At 37.6% G+C, this 20599-nt stretch overlaps 1 protein-coding gene across 4 annotated transcripts in view; it reads right to left on the reverse strand.

Annotated features, from left to right (window-relative positions):
* Window positions 1–778: 778 nt before the first annotated feature.
* Window positions 779–20599, reverse strand: part of CYTH1 (cytohesin 1) — a 168580-nt gene continuing 148759 nt past the window's right edge. For 3 of the 4 annotated variants that reach the window (XM_072645186.1, XM_072645185.1, XM_072645187.1), the window contains exons 11-13: window positions 10994–11065; window positions 9512–9666; window positions 779–3124 (exon numbers count right to left, since the gene is read on the reverse strand). In XM_072645186.1, coding sequence (XP_072501287.1) covers window positions 3046–3124; window positions 9512–9666; window positions 10994–11065 — 306 coding nt within the window. In that variant the 3' untranslated portion in view covers window positions 779–3045. Of the gene's footprint in view, window positions 3125–9507; window positions 9667–10993; window positions 11066–20599 lie in introns of those variants that run through there. The other variant, XM_072645188.1, reaches the window with a different exon arrangement.

The following is a 20599-nucleotide window of genomic DNA, read 5'->3' on the forward strand; positions in this document are numbered from 1 at the left end:
TAGAGTGCATGTCCCCACTGGCCTAGTGCAGAGGAAGTGTATTTTGTCCATCCCTCAAGAGTTCAGAGTCATCCTTACACCTTATGATGGACAGGAAAGAAAAACAGAACGATATGGCCTGCTGCTGCTTTTTGTATGCATCGTCAGCTCCAGCTGAGCAGACAATTAAAAGGCTTTCAGGCATCATGCTATAAGCCAACAGGAAACAATCACTGAACACCTGTATAAGTGGATGGCAGGGCCCTCTATTCCTCTTTTCCAGAAGCAGGCTTCTCAAGCAGCCATGTGGGTTGCTACCAGGCAAGACTGTGCATGCTCTGAAGTGGAGAACTTGTCCACTCCATTCCAAATCATCATGCACTTTCTGAAGCAGGTTTCCCAAGCCTTCACATGGGTTGGCTCCAGACACAAGTCCCTGACTGCTCTCAGGACTGGACCTTCATTGACCAATTCCCTTATTAAACGTATGTACTGAAGTTTTATATTCCCTGCTAATTGATTTAATTAAGATCCAGTTGAGTTTTTAAAAAAACTACATTCAATTGTTTCTTCTTTGTGAAACTCTCATAAAAAAATGAGTTCCCAATCTTATATTTATACAAATGTCACAATTTAAAATTATAAGATTTAGAAAAGATCTTAACAAGTAACACATACAACCCTCATTTTACAAATGAAGAAACAGAGAACCATAATGGTACGCTGGGTAACAATTTCCCTCTCTTATCCCCATATCCCAATCCAGGAATTAGAAAGAACGCAATAGACAAAAAAGAAGTGCAGCTCAGGGAAGGTTTGGAGTTTATTTGCTGCAGTTTCTTGGCTCTAGTTTACATGGCAAAACAAAACAAAACAAACAAAAAAAAAAACAAAAACAAAATCAGAATAATTAAAATAAATCCTGTCAGCAGTGACTGCTCATCTCTTTAGATCTCCCCCATAAAAAAAAAAAAAACCAACCATTTTCCAAATACAAAATAATCTAAAGGAGAAAAACTATACATAGATTATTTACATCTCTGATAAATAGACTAATACTGATCCACTTGCCTCCCTCTCCTCACCCTCCCCACCCCCCAGCTTACTTGCTAGAACCAGTGCACTGAATCAACTCACAAGGGGAGGAACTGAAACACTGCCAAAGGACTGAACCTAGTTGGGGTAATTCTGGTATTAACAATAGACCTCAAACCTCCCAGAATTTTGCTTTCCCTGCACTGACTGTTCTGCTCTAAAATGGAAGGTTCTGGTCTGTGCTCTTTTCAGATACCTTCCAAAGAGGGTCCAGACACAAAAACACTCGATGCCATTCCATTAAACCACCTATCAGACTTCAAGGAGAACTCAGCAATTCGTTACAATAGCGAGGTGGAACACTACTGATGATCTCCATGCTCTCTTTTTCTCCCCAGTAACTTTTCAGAATGATTTCCAGAGATACAGAGCTCTGAGGGCTCCATGATCTGTTGGGAATCTGAATGAACTACAGTTACCTCCTTATACAGCAAGAACAGCTTCTTGTGTCCTAGAATGTAACTCAACATACACATGGGAAGAAATGCTCTGGGAAATTATCCTAAGGGTTTTTTGGATTGCCAGGTTAGATTCCATGGAAATAAGGAACTGGTACCACTGACAGTCCCTGGGAGTTGCACTTCATGGGCTGAGACTGTTATCTACCCACTTCAAAAAGCCACCTGAAGAATTATGATGCAGGAAGAGTTTCAGTTTAATCCTTTGGAAGGATCAAGCAAATGAGATCTGAGTGTGAAGACGCACTTAGGGAGGTGCAGAAGGACTATTTATTTGAGGGAGGAAAAAACAAAGCCTCAAGGAGACTAAGCAGGACTTGGTCCTTCCTCTAAAACGAGGACTAGAACTTTGTGGGAAAGTAGCTGAAAACAAGGAAAGAAAAATAAAAATGGGACAACTCAGTCAGTCATGCCCAGGTATCCATGGGGGCTGCCCTCCACATCATTTTGATTATTTGGTGTTTTGCTCAATGAAAAATGCTGATTTTTTTTTTCCTTTAAGCTCAGGAGGAATATTAATTCTGAAAAAGGGAAAAAAATATTCTCAAAGGCTCCAATCACTCTCTTCTCCTCAGTGTCCCATGTGCAGTCAGAATGAGAAAACACCACCACTAACAGAACTCTATTTTGCTTTGTAGCCCATGGCATGAGTGGCCACACCAACCACAGCGTCCACAAAGAACACCAGTGGCTGTATTCGAGTCCCTGGTAGGTGGGTAAAATAAAGTCTGAGGTTCCCATTAAGCTTTACTGCTTCCTTTCCCAGTCTCCACACTTAACCCTTACCCCACCTTTCTCCCAAACCCAATGGCTTACTCAAACTATAGAAGACATTCTCCAGCTCACTAAGCCAGGACAATGCAAAATAGATTGGAGAGGTAGTAAGGGCATCACTCTCATCCCTTCTCAATGCCTGGTGGTAGAGACCTGTGTTGCCTATGCTGCTCCTTCCCCCAGGGAGGAACACAATTGATCTGAGAGTCTTCAAGACTGGACAGAGAATAATGCATCTGGGCAAACTTCTTTAAAGCCAAAAATATATCTTTATGGTGTGTGGTTTATCTCTTCCATCTCACCTTTCACTTTACCATATAATATATTTATAAATGTACCTATGGTGCAGGAATTGAAGGCTTCTTCACAGGAAAAATAACCAAGAGGTAAATGGTCGGCTCCAAGCTCTGCTATCAGACCTGCTGAGTGGAGAGACTTGCAGGGAAGCTGATTTGCTCTGTTCTTTTTCAAAGAAAAAAATTATAAATCCATGCCTTAAAAGGGCTCAGGTTCCCTCTTCTCCTCAACTGATAACTGCCCACCCCAATCCCTCCCCCCACTTGCTTAAAAAAAATTGCAAAAGCTGAAGCTGGTCCTTAGGAATTCAGGGCAATGCTAAGTGGCAGAAGATGCTTCTGCTTCGCAGCCCTCTTTCTCCCCATGTGTAGAATAGCAGAGGGGGAATATCAAAACTTCTTCACTGTGTAAGAGTCTGAATCCAATTAGGTGGCACAGGTTCTTAATGTCTCTTGGTAGAGGAAACTTTCTTCTTCCTTGTTGCTAACATCTCATAGAAAGGATCCCTGCTGATGGCTGCTCTGAAACATATAAATGGAGAAAGAGATGTTGGCTTATGAAAAATAGTAGAGAAAACATCAGTTGGAAATTTTAAGCAAATAAATTCCATCTTGGTATCATGTGATACAAGAACATGTACCCAACTGATCTACTCTAATGGGCAACTCAGACCACTACCTATTCTTGATGTGCAGAGGTGAAAGCACTGAATGCTTCTAAAGTTGTAATCATTTCTTACACTAATTATGACTGCAAAAACACTGTGGATATTCTTACATTTTTACCTTCTAGTGTTATTCTAGTCAATCTAAACATTTAATCCTTAACTTTTGATGAAGATCTCTGGATCCTCTGTAGAAGTAAATTATATACCATTTGAATTTTTTACTTATCCAAAACTGAAAATATATAGGCTCTTTCTGTGCTTGACCTCCTTGGGCAATAAGCCCAGCAGTGAGATCACCAGTCAAAGTGAAAGTTTATCATTTTGGGGTACAATTCTAAAGTGTTTTTTCAGAACAGTTGGACCAACGCACAGTTCCACCAGCTTGTATTCTTACAGTCCTTCTGATATTTGTTCTTCTGTCTTTTATCAGCTTTTTCAGTTTATTGATATGAAACAAAACTACAGAAGTTTTCAAATTTAAATTACATTTTTAGCAACTAAGACCACTTTTCAAATGATTGTTGACCTTCTGCATTTCTTCTTCTGAAAAGAAGAAATTGTTCATGTCCTTTCAACCATTTATCTATTGGAGAATGGCTCTTGGTCATTTATATTTGTCTCAATTTCTCATATATACTGAATATCAGACTTTTCTCAGCAACTTTAATGCAAATATGTTCCCCACTTAATAGTTTCTCTCTTTGAGATGCTAGGAGTAAGCTAGGGATAAAATGTAGCTTTTTCATTTCCTCTTTACTCTATTACAAGCAGCAAACCCATTTAGAGAACCTCCTCTTAAAAGGTTATGTTTCTGTGTTGAGGGTTACAACATAGGGAGAAATTAGGAAAGAAAATATGAGAATTTTGTTTCATTGGGGGGATGAGGAAGAAGGAAAGCCCAAGCTGGAAGCAACAAGTGATATATAGTAGAAAGGGAAGTGAGTAGGACAATCTCTGGAATTCACAGAAGAAAGGGGAAGCTAGCTGTGTAGCAAGAGGCCTTATACTTTAATCCCACAGAGTTACATCTTCAGTTTTTTGCACCCCTCCCTAGCTCTTGCCCAACCTACAGAAGCCACAACCAGTAACATGAAGCTGTAGCATCTCCAGTTCCAATGCTTAGTAGGTGGCTGGGTAGGTGGACAGAAAAAAGTTAGAGAAGGAAAAATCTACAGTTTCATTGCAGTGGGAATCTATATGACTCTAGTCTCCCAAACTGGGTTCCTAAATTTCCCCAAATAATAAATCCCAGTTACACACAGTTATTAGGCTCTGTAGTACTTCGGTTCAGGTAGTACACAGGTGGCACAAGTAGATTTTTGTGGACTGACAAGAAAAATAATAATATAAAATACAATTTCTATAGGAAAAAAAACTCAAGTCCTGAACAATTTACACCATGAATGTTTGCAAACATAAAAGTTTGCAACTTCAATCTTGAATTTGTGGCTCTGTGTAGGCCTAAACGATCACAAATCCCTATTTAACAAATAATGCAATGAGCTACATTATGGATAAATGAGATTTTTGTGGGCTGGGAACAAACTACTACATTAGTTTTTTGGCAAAATGGTGTGTGGGGAAAAGGAAATTTAGGAACATTGCAAATACCACTCCTACCAAAGCAGCCTACTGTGAAGGACAAAAAAGGAACACAGAGTGCTGTGTGCTCTACTTCTCACTTTCTGAGGTCTGAGGAAAGGAAAATTTAGCACCTCCCTGCTCTGCAACTTTTGGGGGGGCATTGGTTACCCACTCAAATATGAAAAAACCTCTACATATTTCTATCATCATATTATTCTCTCTGCTGGATTCTTATGAACAAACTTCATGCGCACTGGACATACAGGTACTACTAGCTTAGATAAGTGGCTTCTTCATGTAACATAATTAGTAACTGTCAGAGTTGAAATTCAAACTTAGGTCTCTTGGGCCAACATCCTAGTCCTATATACTAAGTTCTGACAGATGAGCTAGAACTGTTGAGGTAACGGTGTTAAAGCTCAAATACCCCACAGGCGGTTCTCTAGTGCTATTCTCAACAGTGTTGTCTGATGATGTAGACTTCTTTTCAAGTTACTTTGACAGTAAAACTCAAGCACTAGGTAAAAAGAATCAAATACACATTTTTAGTTTCAGGTGAAACTTTGCACAAAATACAAACAGATCTGATGATCTGGAACTCAAATTTGTCAGGCCTGTCAGAACTAAGGTCTTTTGTAACTAACTTGAACAGCTTATATAGTCTAGTATTTACTCTCAGAAAGTTGTTGGGATCAAATGAAATTGTGTATTTAACAACTTACAATGTAAATGTCAAACGTTATTGTTATGTAGCATGAAGAGACCATAAAAGATAGTCTATTCACTGTGTATGACTGGCAGAAAAGATGGCTGAAAATTCTAAGGATAAGCTACACCATTTAGTCCTATTTTGCTTTGGAAAGTTGTGAACAAAATACCAACGCATTCAGAAATATTGTAACCTAGAATTCAGAGTTAATTCATGAAAGAAAGTTAAGGTTTATAGAGAAAGGTATTGGATTGCACCTTTAGTTTATTACTTTGAAAGCTATTTTAAAAAACTATTTTTAAAAATGGTTCATGTTGTTTAACTGTCAAAAGTTTCTTTTAAAGGAATGATAAATTTCCTGGTTTTTAATGCTAATTAGAAATTCACATTTTACAGATGTGTTCAGGTAGAATTAAGGAAGGGAAAAAAAGACTGTAGGTAAATGAATCTGCTGGAAGAAAAAGGAAAGAATCTCATATTACTATTTTATCCATTTTTTCTTTTTTAGTTAAGAGAAAATACTTGAATTCTAACTTCAATCCATACAGCCACTCTCTAGAGATTTTTGATACACATGTATTTGTATACATGTATTTCTTTCCCTTCCATTTAGTCTCCCTTTGCCACCTTCCAATTTCCTTCACACCAGAAGGCTTTCAAAGTGTGGCCTAGGGGCCTCTTTCACGGCGTTCATGAGGTCAAAGCTATTTTCATAATAATACCAAGACATTTTAATTTTTAATATGATAAACATCAATAGGTATAGACACACAAAAATAAAAGCTCTTTGGGGGGGTCCTCAATAATTTTCTCCCACTTAATAGCATTTTTCCAACTACGTATAGAGTTTTCAACATTCATTTTTTAAAGATTTTTGAATTTTAAATTTTTCTTCCTCTCGTCCCCCCTCCCCAAGACAACAACCAATCTGATATAGGTTGTATATGTGTATAATCATGTTAAAAATATTTCTATATTAGTTATGTGGTCCTCAATAATTTTTAAGAGCCCTGAGACCAATAAGTTTGGGAACTACAGCTCTAAACTTAAGTTCCTTTAAGTGATGTGTGCGTGTGAGCATGTGCGCACACACACGTACACACATGTAAAAGGGATTTCTCCCATTGGGATTTCTCTCCTAGCCTACCCCAGCAAAAGCAAGTAAGCAAACAAGAGTAGTCTTGTTGACAGGCAAATGTTACCTAAGGACCATATTGTTTAACATAAGATTAGAACCATGTGGTACCTGAGGAAGTAGAAAAAGAACTGAGTCTGTAGAGTCCAAGGACATGGATGCAACACTTACTGCCTGTGTGAACCTGGACAAGTCACTAAGCTTTCCTGGACCTCAGTTTTGTGATTTGTAAAATGATAAAGTTGGACTAGCTGGTCTGTGAGGCCCCTTTCAACTCTAAATCTCTGGTCCTAAATACAGTGGACAGATATCTAAAAGTGACAGATTGGAGAGGAAATGTAAACCTACAACAAGCAACTGTAAGTTGTAGTACGTTGTGAGACAGTAGGAATGATTTCAAAGGAATCTTTAAGAACATCGAGGAGAAGAGAATGCTAGGGTGTTACAATGTCAATTCAGAAAAATGCAACTTCTAGATACTCATCATATTACTAGGAGCGTTCTATCAAATAGTAGAAAAATTGTTCTAGCAAGGGTCATAATGGAAGCAAGAGGCTCACCTAAGCTACAAGGGAGGGAGTAAGCATTTCTATAGTCCTTGCTATGTGGTGGACACTATGCAAAGCACTTCTATAAATATCTCATTTAATCCTCCAAACAACCCTGCAAGGTAGGTACTATTATTATCCCTATTTTACAATTGAAGAAACTAAAGCAAACAGAGGTTAACACAAGGTCACACAGCTTGTGAGTATCTGAGGATGAATTCATACTTGTCTTCCGGATTTTAGAGCCAGACCTCTATCATCCACTGCTCGAAATTCTATCCAGCTACTTCTAATGAAAAAGAGTAGGAACAGAGGCATGTGTTCTAAAAGAGTATTCCATATGGGAAATCAAACTTTAAAAGATTTATAAAAATTTAATTTGCACACAAATACTTTCAGGAATATTAAAAACACATCCAAGTATGATAGCATTTAATAGCATCATTTTCCCTAAAAATCCATTCTCTTTCTTTCCTTGACCTAGAGCTATGATTTCATAGGGACATGGAATTCTAGTTAAGGAAACTTTAGCTGCCAGTGCAGATCAGCATCTTCTTTGAAGTTTGTAGTCTTGGAGAATTTCCTGGGCTCCTGAAAAGTTTAGCGATTTGCCCAGTCGCAGGGTTAACATCTGTCAGAGACAGGACTCCAGGGGAGAGTCCTCTTCACACCCAGGGCAGGCCTCTAGCCATTACACCAAGCTGCTTCTCTGTATCCCTTCAGTCATCTAATTTCCCTTCAGTATATTATTGTGAATTAGAAAGGCCAAGATGTAGTAAAGTAGTAAAGGCAAAAAGTAGGAGAAAATAATGGGTACCATCAAAAATGGAAAAAGAACTCCTGTGAGATCTAAACAGATAATATCCTTGTGAAATTGGAAAATTAAAAGTTAGTAAGATGCAGCTTGTACTGATCAGAGCTAGAGAAAAAATACAAAAAATTTAGAAAGGAAAAGAAAACTGCTTGGACTAGAGGAGAATAATCCATGATCAACCAACTGAAAGGGAAGATTTTAGAAACATGGAAAAATTATAGCTAACATTAAAATAGTGCTCTAAGACTTACAAAGTGCTTCACACATGTTCTCATTTTATCTTTACAACAACCTTGTGAAGTAGGTGTTATAATAACAATACTTCATTTTATAGGTGAGGAAACTGAGGTTGAAAGAATCTTGGTATTTTAAGTTATAAACTATCTCAGTGTGGTGAGTGGCAGTATGGTGCAGTGAACAGAGAGATAATCTTACACTCAGGAAGCTTGGGTTCAAAGCCTGCTTCTTGACACACAGAACTGGGTGACCTTTAGCAAGTCACACATTCTCTCAATGCTACCAGGAAATATTCTAAGACTAATTTGCAGAGTCGTTTCTGAATGGAATTGGCAGAGAAAGTTTCATCACCAGTAGTTTCCTAAACCAATGAAATCGCAGGTCCTGTTCTTCACCATGCTTCCTCCCCAATTAAAAAAAAAAAAGTAGAGTAATGGAACTCAGAGACTATTCAACCCAACAAATTTATTTTACATATGAGGAGATTGAGGCCAAGAGGTTAAGGGACAGGGGCAAAGTCTAAAATTCAAATCTCCTGACCCAAGTCCAGAAATCTTTCTATTATACTACACTACCTTTCCTTACAAAGATACTCAGGAAAAAGCATATACAAATTTCAAATATCATTTACTAGTTACCTCCACTGAGCCATTCCCAATGAATACTAGATCTGTTTCCAGATACAAAGATTTCAATCATCAGTAACAAACAAGCTGTCTCAATTGTTTCCTTCAGTGGGAATTTTCAATTTTCATCTGCATTAACTTGCTTCTATGATCCTAACCACTACTCCTACTTGTAGAACATGATAAAGTTTACACAAGCCCATGAAGCACGTAGTAAAAAAATCTTATCCCCATTTTCAATGAGGAAACTGTGCTGCAAACAGATTAAGTAACTTGCCTATTTACAGTTCGTAAATCTATCTGAACAAGTCCTGAATTCTTTCCTCTGTAATTTTTTCCATAGATTTTTGAGGTTCTCCCTTTTTAACATACTGTAAGGAATAGAAATTTAAAATATGCCCAGACCTGTAGTTTGGGAATCCTCTATAACTATATTCATTTCCCTGAGGATTTTTCAGTGAGGCTGGGGTCTGGTGAAGGAAGGGGCATCTAGGCTTTGATTTAAGCAGTCTGAAAAAGTGAAACCCTAAGAGGAAAGAGCTAAGGCTCCCCTAAGCCTGCTTTCCTTGTTCATCTAGTTCAACTTACTTGATGCATTTGATCCATTCCTCCTTTTCCTCAGGAGTTGGAGCTGAAATCCGATAGACCGTGTGGTTTCCCTCCACTACTCGACCGTCAGCCTCAGTCTTACAAGCTTTGATTACTTGATCCTTATTATCAGGGATGTAAAGCTCAAAGCAGTTCTGAGAAGAAAGAAAAGAATGAATGGAGGACTGGAGGAAGATGTCAATTAAACAAATCAGCATTAATATGTTTCTCAAAGGGAGTGTTTTTAGTGAACACTCATAAAATGAAGCTCCACCTCTGTGAGAAAAAGAATACTCTGGTAAGGACAACTCTGGACAGTCAGGAATGTTTCATACATGTTATTGTTCCTTTCTACTAAACAAATTTGAATCTTCCTATAGCTAAATTATGGAAAAGGCGGTTACATTTTGCGGAGGAGGGTTTGCTGATTTTTGGTTTGGATCTGTGGTTAATCTGTGTGGTAAATTCCCAGTGTGGAAACTCCTGCCATCAATTCAGATAAGGCCCTGTTCTGTGAACTGGGATCTTAAGAGTGCCTTAGGTACTGACAAATTAACTTATCCAGAGTGATACAGCCAGTATGCATCTGAGACAACATTTGAACTCAGGTTTTCTTGACGCCAAGACCAGCCCTCTCTATCCACTGCCTCACTCTGCCTTTTGTGCTGATGATCTAGGCTGATTATATAATAAATATTTAATTTTTTTAGCCACTTCTGCACGAAGGGCAACAACAGAATTATCAGCATGGTGTGGTAAGAAGCATGCTGGATTTGAAATGAAGATCTCCACTGGCATTCTGGCTTTGCTACTTACTACTTCCTGGGTGACCTTGGATAAGTGATTTTATATCTTTGGGCTTCAGTTTCTTCATCTGTAAAATTAAAGGACTAGACAAACATGTACCTAAACTCTAAATCTAAATTCATGGTCCTATGAAATAGGATATTATGTTATAATATGAAATTATTTTTTAAATTTAATTAATTTAAATTTTAAGTAAAATTTTATTTTAAAATAAATATAAATAATAAAATAAATTTAAAATAAAATTTAAAAATTTAAATAAAATTCTAATTAATAAAAATGTTAGAATGTGAAATATTCTAACAAAAAAGCAATATATATTTAAAAGTTTTGATACAAGATATTAAATTATAGCTCAATAATAAGTGTCTCTGTTATCACACAATTAAAAGAGACAAATCTCAACACCTCAGATAGGCAACAAGTATTTTCAAAACAGACAGAAAATTCTGGAATTAAAAAAAATAATGACTTACGGAATAAAACACTTCAAAGACACAGCTACAGAATAATTAAGAAGGTTAAAAAAAATGCAGACTTGTAAATCAACCAAATGGAAATTACAACAGTTCTTCCATTTAATCTTTTTTAAAATACATTTAAATTTACTTGTATTCCTCAAGGATCTCACTTACCCATTAACCCAGAGGGGAAAAAGAAGTCACACAAACTTACTGGCTTTTTGGAGTCCTCTACTTCCCGGATACTTAGGTTCTCTAAAGGAATAATTCCACGGGGCTCCTTATCCTATAGAAAAGGTGGATAAAGGAAAAGATTTTACCATCAAGTCTAGAATGATATACACCATAAATCTCTGTGATTGCTTTAGTGGGTCCTATCTTTTCTCACTCCATCATCATTCTAAAATAATCCTAGAAGCTAGTCAAAGTTCTTAAAGCTCAATAAAACAAAACAACAACAAATTAAAAATAAAAATAAAACAACAAGAAAGGAACATTCATCTGCATAGATCTCTAGTCTTTTCCAGCTTTAAATCCTATGACTTTATGACTGAATCATATAATCAAAAAACCCATGGAAACAGGCAGCCTTGGATATTGATCACTCAGGTGATACTGATGCAGTAGTGACACTTGGAAATACCTGGGGTATCTAAATAATCCTGTCTAGGAACCTTAAATGGAAATGATCTGAGAAAAAGTATTCTAAATTTATAAGATGCTTGTTGTAGGGGTCCTTAAACTAAAACTACCATAATTCCATAGTGTCTCATTTATGATTTATGTAACCCTTTAAAAAATGTCTATGATATGTTTTGTGTCTTAGAACTTTGAAATTGCAAGTGTCATCCTTTTTCACTGGGAATTTAAATGAATTGATACTTATACTCCACTCTGCACCTGCTGCTCTACTGCGGTTTTAATTTCAAGCAACAAGATTCCACTTCATGGCATAGCCCCTACCCATTTCTTGCCTCTTTTTGGGTGCTGTCTCTCTCCAATAGATTGTAAGTTCCCTGAGGGCAAAGCTTGTCTTTTTTTTTTTATGAATTGTATGTGCTTAGCACCGTACCTAGAGCATAGTAGGTGCTTAATAAATGTATATTGGATATTTTTTGCTAGAAAACATAAACATGCATATATATACTTAGTTATATCAATAATTAAGCCATCCTTTCACTTAAGATCTTTTTTGTATTCGAAGTTTATTCTTCTATGAAACCTGTGTTAGCATTAATTTGAAGAAGTCTAAGAGAAAAATTTAAGCATATTCATCAAAGGCATTTGATTACAACAATAGCTTTCTTAGGTACATGTTTGTCTAGCCCTTTAACCTTACAGATGAAGAAAATTCTTAGTCTTCTTGCCTCAGTCTCTCGTCATACTAGTCTATTCTTCACTAGTGATCTTCCTAGAGCACAGGATCCTATTTAACATAACTCCAAGTTCAACCTACCTAATCAATTACCTGCAGCATCAAATATAAAATTTTCTTTTGAGCCTTTAAAACTCTTCAAAACCCCTTCCTACCATCCCAGTTTTCTTATACCTTTTCCCCTTCATATACTATGATACAGTGATTTTGGCCTCCTTGCTGTTTCTTGAACACTGCACTTCATCTCCTGACTGGCTGTCCCCTCTCTTCCTTCCTCATCTTCGTCACCTGGCTTCGTTTAAATCTCAACTAAAATTCCAACCTCCATAAAGAGTTCTTTCTGATTCCCCTTAAGAATTCCTCTAAGATTATCCTATACATATTTTTTTAAATAAATAGTTGTTTACACTTTGATTCCCCAATTAGATTGTGAGCTTCCTGAGAGTAGGTATTGTTTTTGCATTCTTTACATTCCCCAGCTCTGAGCACAGTATTGTCCTTATTGGACATGTAAATACTTGATGACTTGAGAGACCAAATTATGATCTGCAGGCTAAATCTGGCCTTATCAAAAATGTAAATACCATTTCTAGCTGTCAGCCCATACAAAAAGAGGAAGTGGGTGAGATTTAGCTCATAGGCCATAGTTTGCTCATTCCTGTTCTAGACAACTCTAAAGAATAACCTCTAATAAACTGTTTTAGCATGAGTAAGTCTTGTACACAGACTTTCTCAGTTCCTCTTTTCTACTGCAGACACTGAGCTATCACATAATCATTCTTTTGGAGAGGCATTTCCCACCAAACATAAGAACTAAAATAGGAAACTCTTAATGAAGGGGGTGGGGAGGGAAGAAGGGAGAGAATTTGGAACTTAAAGTTTTAAAAACGAATGTTAAAAATTGTTTTCACAAGCAACTAGGGAAAATAAAATACTAAATAAAAGTGAAAAAAAAAGAAACAGGTAGGAGAAAATAAGACTTATTTTAAAATGCTGTGAATTCATGAATGTAGGGTATACTACAAGATGCTTTCATTCTATACTGAATGGCCTTAATCTAATGCTACTAGTGTCACCATCTTTAAGAAATAAACCAAGAGGCAAACTGCAGAAACTAACATGGCATGTTTTTATAATCTAGAACTGATGAGATTGGGACAAGAACTATTTTATTACTGCTAGTAAATGAATAACATTATGACTTGAGAACTCCTAGACTTAACCCCTTCATCTCTGGAATTCCTGCTTAGGGGCCCCACTGCCCTGAATGTTAAATATTTCATGGAGTTCATTATGGCAGGCCAAGCAAACTCCAGTAATGCTTTTCTTTACTCCTTGGATATCTCTTTGCCTTCTATGGCTCTACTCACCACTTCCATAACTTTTAAAACCATAATATTCCTCTTTACATACTGTTGTGGCCTATTAGAATATTAAATCGTTGAGGTCAAGGACTGTTTCCCCTTCTGTATTTATATTCCCAGACACTTAACATGGTATTTGGCACATGTTAAGTGCTTAATAAATGCATCTGCATTCACTAAGTCCAAGAACTGCTCAGATTTAGACCACAACACTAGAAAGCATACAATCTTTTCCCACCAAAGCATCAAACATTTAAAGAGCAGCATTAATGCTCAAAATTTTATTCACTGACCTGACAAAAAAAGTATAATGTATCACTAGCATATTTGTGTTCTGACAACTTTAATTGCTGAGAAATTTACCAATATCCTGAATATAACCATACCAGAATGGTACGACCATTCATGAGTGAGATGGTAATCTCATCTGAATCATTCCCCACCAAGAGTGAAGTAGAACTGTGAAGTAAATAAAGCTGTTCTTTCTTCTTTTTTTAAGCTCTGTTCATCTAAGTGGATAGAAATTCACTGTCGTCAAAACATATCTCTTCATCATGGTGGATGCATATGACTGATGATGGTGATATCAATTTTATTCAATTTCTTCTATATAGCCATCCTCAAGGAGACAGCGAGACTCTTCTGTGAGAATGAATTTGTACATTTGTGAAATTCTTTCAGTTTAAAAGCATTATCTAAAATGTTGTAGAGACAATCACTCAGAAATTTTTATGCAGATTACATTTTTGAAAAAAACCATTCATGAAGTCCTTTTCAAAATTCAATGTTAGACTAAAGACTTAGAACAACCTGAAGAAAACTGAATTTATTTGCCAAGCTATAGAAGGGAAATTAATATATAATTTATGATTCTCATCAAATATGAATAACTAAAAGTTTGTTAAATAAATTCTACTACTTAGGCTGTATATTAGTAGAAGATGTAATATGGACAAAACGCTGGACTTAAAAGTCAAGAGATATGTATTTGAGTCCCTGCTCTTCAATTTACTAAGAGTTTCACTTAAGGCAAGTCATTTTTCTTTTTTGAGACTCTTAAATATAGACAAAGTGGTGCTAAGGTTTTGTTTTGTTTTTTGTCCTGTCTTGTTCTTCTGGGAGACTTATGATCCTTAGGTTGACTTTATGCGTCGTCTTTGACATCCATATTCTTGTTTTGGTTTCTCTTCTTTTAGATTGTCTTCCACTTCTTTGTATCTGCATACCCAATCTATTACTCTCTCTTTTGTTTCTTTGGTTCTGCTTCACATTGCCGATTCCAACTTTTCTATTTTGCTCATTGTTTTTGCTGCACAGAACATAAATTCTGCTCTCAAAATTCTTGTTTTTCTTTAATCCACTCAGGATTAGCATGTTGTGGTTCCATGTTCTCTTCAACTCCCACAAATTTCTCTTCATTTTGCAGTATTTATTCATAGATGACAACTCACTTACTAGATCTGGAGGCCATATTTCCTTCTGTAATTACTGTTTTTTCATGTTCAAGTATCTGTTTATGTTCAAGGTCTTTTGAGATTTTTTTCCCCCAGAATCTCTGGTATTTTCAGTCTTTTCCCCCATTATTTTCCTTATCACTCACTTCTAATAACCCTCCCCTCTAATTGAAGTTTTCTTGGGGGAGGGGGTTCGCTGGGGGGAAGTGGAGGATCTCAAAGTGTCTCAGCCTCCTCCCACACTAGGTAATTTAAAGATCATTAGCCTAGGTCTCTGTCCCAAATGACTTTTTGGTGATCAGAACTAGCCCCAGCTAGATGCTGTGCTCTTCCCTCAGACTTAGTAGAGTAGTGCACAGCTGCCCATACACACAATGTCCTTTTATTCTTTAGTTCTTTGGCCCAGCACTGGCAGTTCAGAGTCCATGGCTACAGGTAATTCTGAGGTTTGTAGCTCTTTCCAGGTTTCAGCCTCCAGCAGGCTTTTGCTCCTGAATGATTTTGGCAAGCAGGCTATCAAGGCCTGAGGAAATTTCCACAGACTAGAGCTGAGAGGAGGGAGAAGGAGACTGGTATAGGGATGGATTTTGATGTAAGCCTGTGACACTCCTTTGGTCTGCCAGTGTGGGAGAAGAGAGAGTGGAGCTGAGTACCTGGGTTTTTGGTTTTTTATTTTTATTTTTTTACATTATTTTGGATTTTTGGTGTGTTGCTTTATCTTTGGTGTATAATTTCTGTTTTGGATGCTGTGAGGATCAGAGAAAATGTCTAGTCCACCGTCCTGCTGCTTATGTGACGCAGAAACAAACATATATAAAGTAACAGCACTTTTTCATCTACATGGTTATGTGATTGTACCTGTTACCAAAAAAAAATTGTCAAGTTTACCTAGTTTCACAAGTATTTTTTATGGTTTATAGTCCAAAAACTGGGCTATCAAGTGATGATTCAGTTTACTAGTGTGAAATTTTTGGTCTTTTAAAAAATATTTTATTTTTTTTTCAATTTAGCAAAAATCTGCCTTCTCACACTCCCAACACAATGGAGAGCAAAAAGAAAAAAACATTAAAAAAAAGTATAGTTAAGAAAAACAAATAATCACATAGGCCACATCCAAAAAAAATGTGTCTTTCTGCCCTCTGAGTCCTTCACTTCTATACCATCAAGTAATTAACTCATTTCATCATTAGTGCTGGGGAATCATAATTGATAATTACACTGATAAGGGTTTCTAATTCTCTTCAAGTTATCCCTACCATTTGCTCTCAATGCACTAATTGTTCTGGTTCTTTTCACTTCACTTTACATCAAAAGTGTATCCAAATCTTCACAAGTTTCTCTGAAACCATCATCATCATCATAATTTCTTATATTCCATCACATTTATATGCCATAACTTATTCATCCATTCCCCAAATGATGGGCACCTTCTCAGATTCACACTTTTGTACCTATAAAAGCCCTATATTTTTGTACATTCTTACTTAAGAGTTTGTTTTGTTCTGTTAGCCTACCCTCCCTTCTTTTTCTCTATCCCTCTTCTTCCCTTTCCTCCTATTTCCCTGTTGAATGAAATGTATTTCCATACTCCAGTGTGTATATATGTATTATTCCCTCCTCTGACCAGTTCAGATGAGAGTAAAAATGAATCGCTCCCACCATTCTTCCCCTTCATGTCTACTCACATGCTGCTGAACAAAATGGGGGCGGGGGGGAGAATCACACAACCTTTCTGGCCAGATCCACTACAAATTTATATTACATAACCCCAACTGAGCCCGCATTGCTGCTAGGCAATTCCACTATACCTCTTTTATCAACTCACTATCCCACTTTCACAGTAGCTCTTCCCAAACCCTTTCATCCCTCCTCACACCTCCCCCACTCCCTCAGCTGAGAACCTTGCCTCATATTTTACAGAAAAAAATGAGACCATTTGCTCTCTCTTCTCTTCCTCCTCATCTCCTATCACATAAGTACCTTCTTCCACTATCTCCTCCTTCATTCCCTGTCTCACATGATGACATAGCCTAACTCCTCTTCTGTCATCTCTACTATCTCACTTATTTTCAATCTCTGTCTCTCTATTGGCTCATTTCCTACTGCCTACAAACATTCCTTCATATCCCCTATCCTGAAAAAAAAAAAACTTTACTTGATCCTTCCATCCATCCTATCATCCTATATCTCTTCTGCCCTTGAAAAGTCTTATCTACAATAGTTGTCTCCATTTTCTCTCCTTCCACTCTTCTTAACCCCTTACAATCCAGCTTCTAATCTTACCACTCCACCCCAAGTGCTCTCTCCAAAATTACCAGCGATCTTTTAGTTGCCTTTTCTCAGCCCTTGTTCTCCTTAACCTCTCTGCAGCCGGTGACAGTGCTGATTACCCTCTCTCTCCCCTGATACTCTCTTTTTCCTAGGTTTTCAGGACATCACTCTCTTCTGGTTCTCCTCCTACCTATCTAACCATTCCTCCTCTGTCTCCTTTGCCAGATCCTCTTTCAGTTCATACCTTCTAATTGAGGGGGACCCTTAGGGTTCCATCCTGGGCCCTCTTCTCTTCTCCTTCTATACTACTTCACTTGATGATCTCATCAGGTCCCATGGATTTAATGACCATCTTTATGTTGATGATTCTCCAATCTACCTTTCCTGCCCCAACCTCTCTGCTGACTTTTCACACATCTCAAACTGGATGTCCAGGAGACATTTGAAACTCAATATGTCCAAAACAAAACTCATTATCTTACCCTCCCCTTAAACTTTCCCCTCTCTCTTATCTTTCCTATTAGTATAGAGGATAACACTATCCTCCCATTCCTTCAAGCTCACAACCCAGGAGTCATCTTAGATTCCTTCCTATCTCTCACTCCCCATATTCAAACTGTTACCAAGGGTTGCCAATTTCACCTTGGTAATATCTCTCCAAAATGTCCCCTTCTCTGACACTGCCACCACTGTAGTCCAGGCCCTCATCATCTCACATCTGCTGGTGGGTCTGCCTGCCTCAACTCTCCAATCCGTTCTCCATTTGGCCACTAACATGATTTTCCTAAAACGCAATTCTGATCATGTCGCACATATTCCGTCTTTCCCCTACCCCCCAATAAATTCTAGTAGCTTCTTATTGCCTTCAGGAGGGAATACAAAATGCTTTATTTGGCCTTCAAAGTCCTTCATAACCTAACCCCTTCTGAACTAATTCTTATACACTAGTCTTCTTACATCTTATTCTCTCCAATGACACTGACCTTTTGGCTTTTCTACAAACAAGACACTCTCTCTTTTCCATGCATTTTCTCTGACTGTCCCCTATGCCTGGAATGTTCTCCCTCCTCTTCTCTAACTACTGACTTCCCTGGCTTCCCCTAAGTCCCAACTAAAATGCCACCTTCTACAGGAAGGCTTCCTCAACCCTCTTAATTCCAGTGTCTACCCTCTGTTAATTATTTCCTATTTAATCTGAATATAACTTATTTTTGCATTGTTTGCATGTTATCCCCATTAGATGGTAAGCTCTTTGAGGTCAGAGACAATCTTTTGCCTCTTTTTGTATCTACAGAGTTTAGCACAGTGCCTGGCACTTAGTAAGAGCTTGATAAATGTTAACTGAATTAAATTGAAACTGCTTCCCCCATCACTTCCTTTCTTTGCGTAGATGTCTACTTATGCGATGATTTCCCCTAATTTTCCTCTCTCTCACCCCCTCATTCGCTGTATTCTTTCCTCCTTTTTCTATTCTCTTAATATCATCAAGAAACAGTAGAACCACTCACAGAACTTACCTAATTAGGCTCCCTTCTATGAGCACTGATGATGACAGGGTTAGAGAGGACACATGTATTATCTCGTTATATTCAACTATAGCAGTTTAGCCTCGTTTAGTCCTTTATCATTGTTCGTTCATGTTTACCTTTTTATTTTTCTCTTAACTCCCATGTTTTCACTTCAAAATTTCTACACATCAGAAATACTTGAAGACCTCTGTTTCATCAAAGGCTCCCCTGTAGGATTATATTCAGTTTTTCTGGTTAAGTTATTCTTGGCTGTAGTTCTTTGTCTTCTAGAATATCATGTTCCAAGTTTTTCTCTCCTGTTCAGTGATGGCTGCTAAAATATGTATGACATGACCATGGCTCCTGAGTACTTGGCTTCTCTTTCTTTCTAGCTGTTGGAAGTATTTTTTCTTTGACCTTTTTCATTTTGGCCTGGATGTTCCTGGGAGTTTTCATTTGGTGGTTCCTTTTAGAGATGATCAATGAATTCTTTCTATTTATATTTTGCCCTCTGGTTCTAAGAGAATTGGGTAGTTTCCTTTCATGATTTCTAGAAATAGAATATATAGATTCTTTTTTTTTTTTTTTGGTCATAGTATTCAGATATTTCAATGACTCTTAAATTTGTTCCAGGTCAGTTTTTTTTTTTTGCTATAAGATAATCTTCTTTATCGTTGTTTCATCTCCTCCTCCCTCATCATTTGACTGTTTTAATATTTCTGGTTTTCTCATGGAGTCATTAGTTTCAATTTAGCCCATTTTAATTTTCAGGGAGCTAGTAGCTTAGGCAAGGTTTGATTCCTTTTGTGCTGAGATGTTAATTCTGTTCCCAATTCTTTCTTCCATAGCTCTAATTTCTTTTCCAATTTTTCTCTAAAGCACCTTCATTCCATTTATAAATTTAAAAAAAAAATTCTTGCTTCATCTCTTCCAAACATTCTATTTGATTTTCTGCTACAGCTATGTTTTTCTCTGAGGGATTGTTTATAGATGTTTTGGAGTCATTCTCTTCTTCTGAGTTTGTGTCTTGAGCTTCTCTATCACCATAATAACATCTTATGAAGGGATTATTTTTTTTGTTTGCTTATTTTTCCAGCCTACTTCCTGATTTCTTACTTGGATGCTAGGGTTAGGCTCTGCCACTCTTCTTTAGGGAAGGTCTAGGCTAATCTTGTTGCTACTTTCATGGAATATTGACTTGTATCATTCTAGGATCTCAGAGACTGGCTGAGGACCTGCAGGCTCTCAGTGCTCACAAAGTGGTCTGATCAAGGGCAAAGTCTGATTGCCATCACCCTGGTCTAAGTTCCTTAAGTTCCTGACCTGGGTTTGGGTCTGAGAAAAAGCAGAGATACTGCTCAACTCAGTCCCTATAGGTCCCACTTTGGTCTGGAATTTCTGCCCTGGTTATTCCACTGTTGGTTGGGCCAGATAATGGAAATGAGACCCCAATCTGCTCTTGGAGGCTGAGCCACAGCACTGTGGCTTGTTTCTGAACTTCTTTCTCAGTGCAAGGCACAGATCCTCCCTACCTGTGAATACCACCCCCAGAGAACAGGTCTCCTTTTCAGTCCACTCTGGATCTGTGACCTAGAACTGGGTAGTGGGAAACAAAGATGCCAGTCAGAACCTGTCTGTGTTTCAGTTCCCCCAGTGTAAGTCTGGTTTGGATCTGGGACCTCTTCTTTCCCCATTTCACAATCTCTCCCTGGATCCTGGAATGCTCTTAGGTCAGCATGCTCTCGTCCTGTCCCCATCCCTAGCGTCCGCTGATCTCTCTGTCTGTCTCCCTAATAACAACCTAGGCTGAACAAATGATTCACAGTGACTTTTTCTGGATTTTCCTTA

The sequence above is a fragment of the Notamacropus eugenii genome, chromosome 2 (genome assembly GCF_028372415.1).
Source record: "Notamacropus eugenii isolate mMacEug1 chromosome 2, mMacEug1.pri_v2, whole genome shotgun sequence".
Classification (NCBI taxonomy): Eukaryota; Metazoa; Chordata; class Mammalia; order Diprotodontia; family Macropodidae; genus Notamacropus; species Notamacropus eugenii.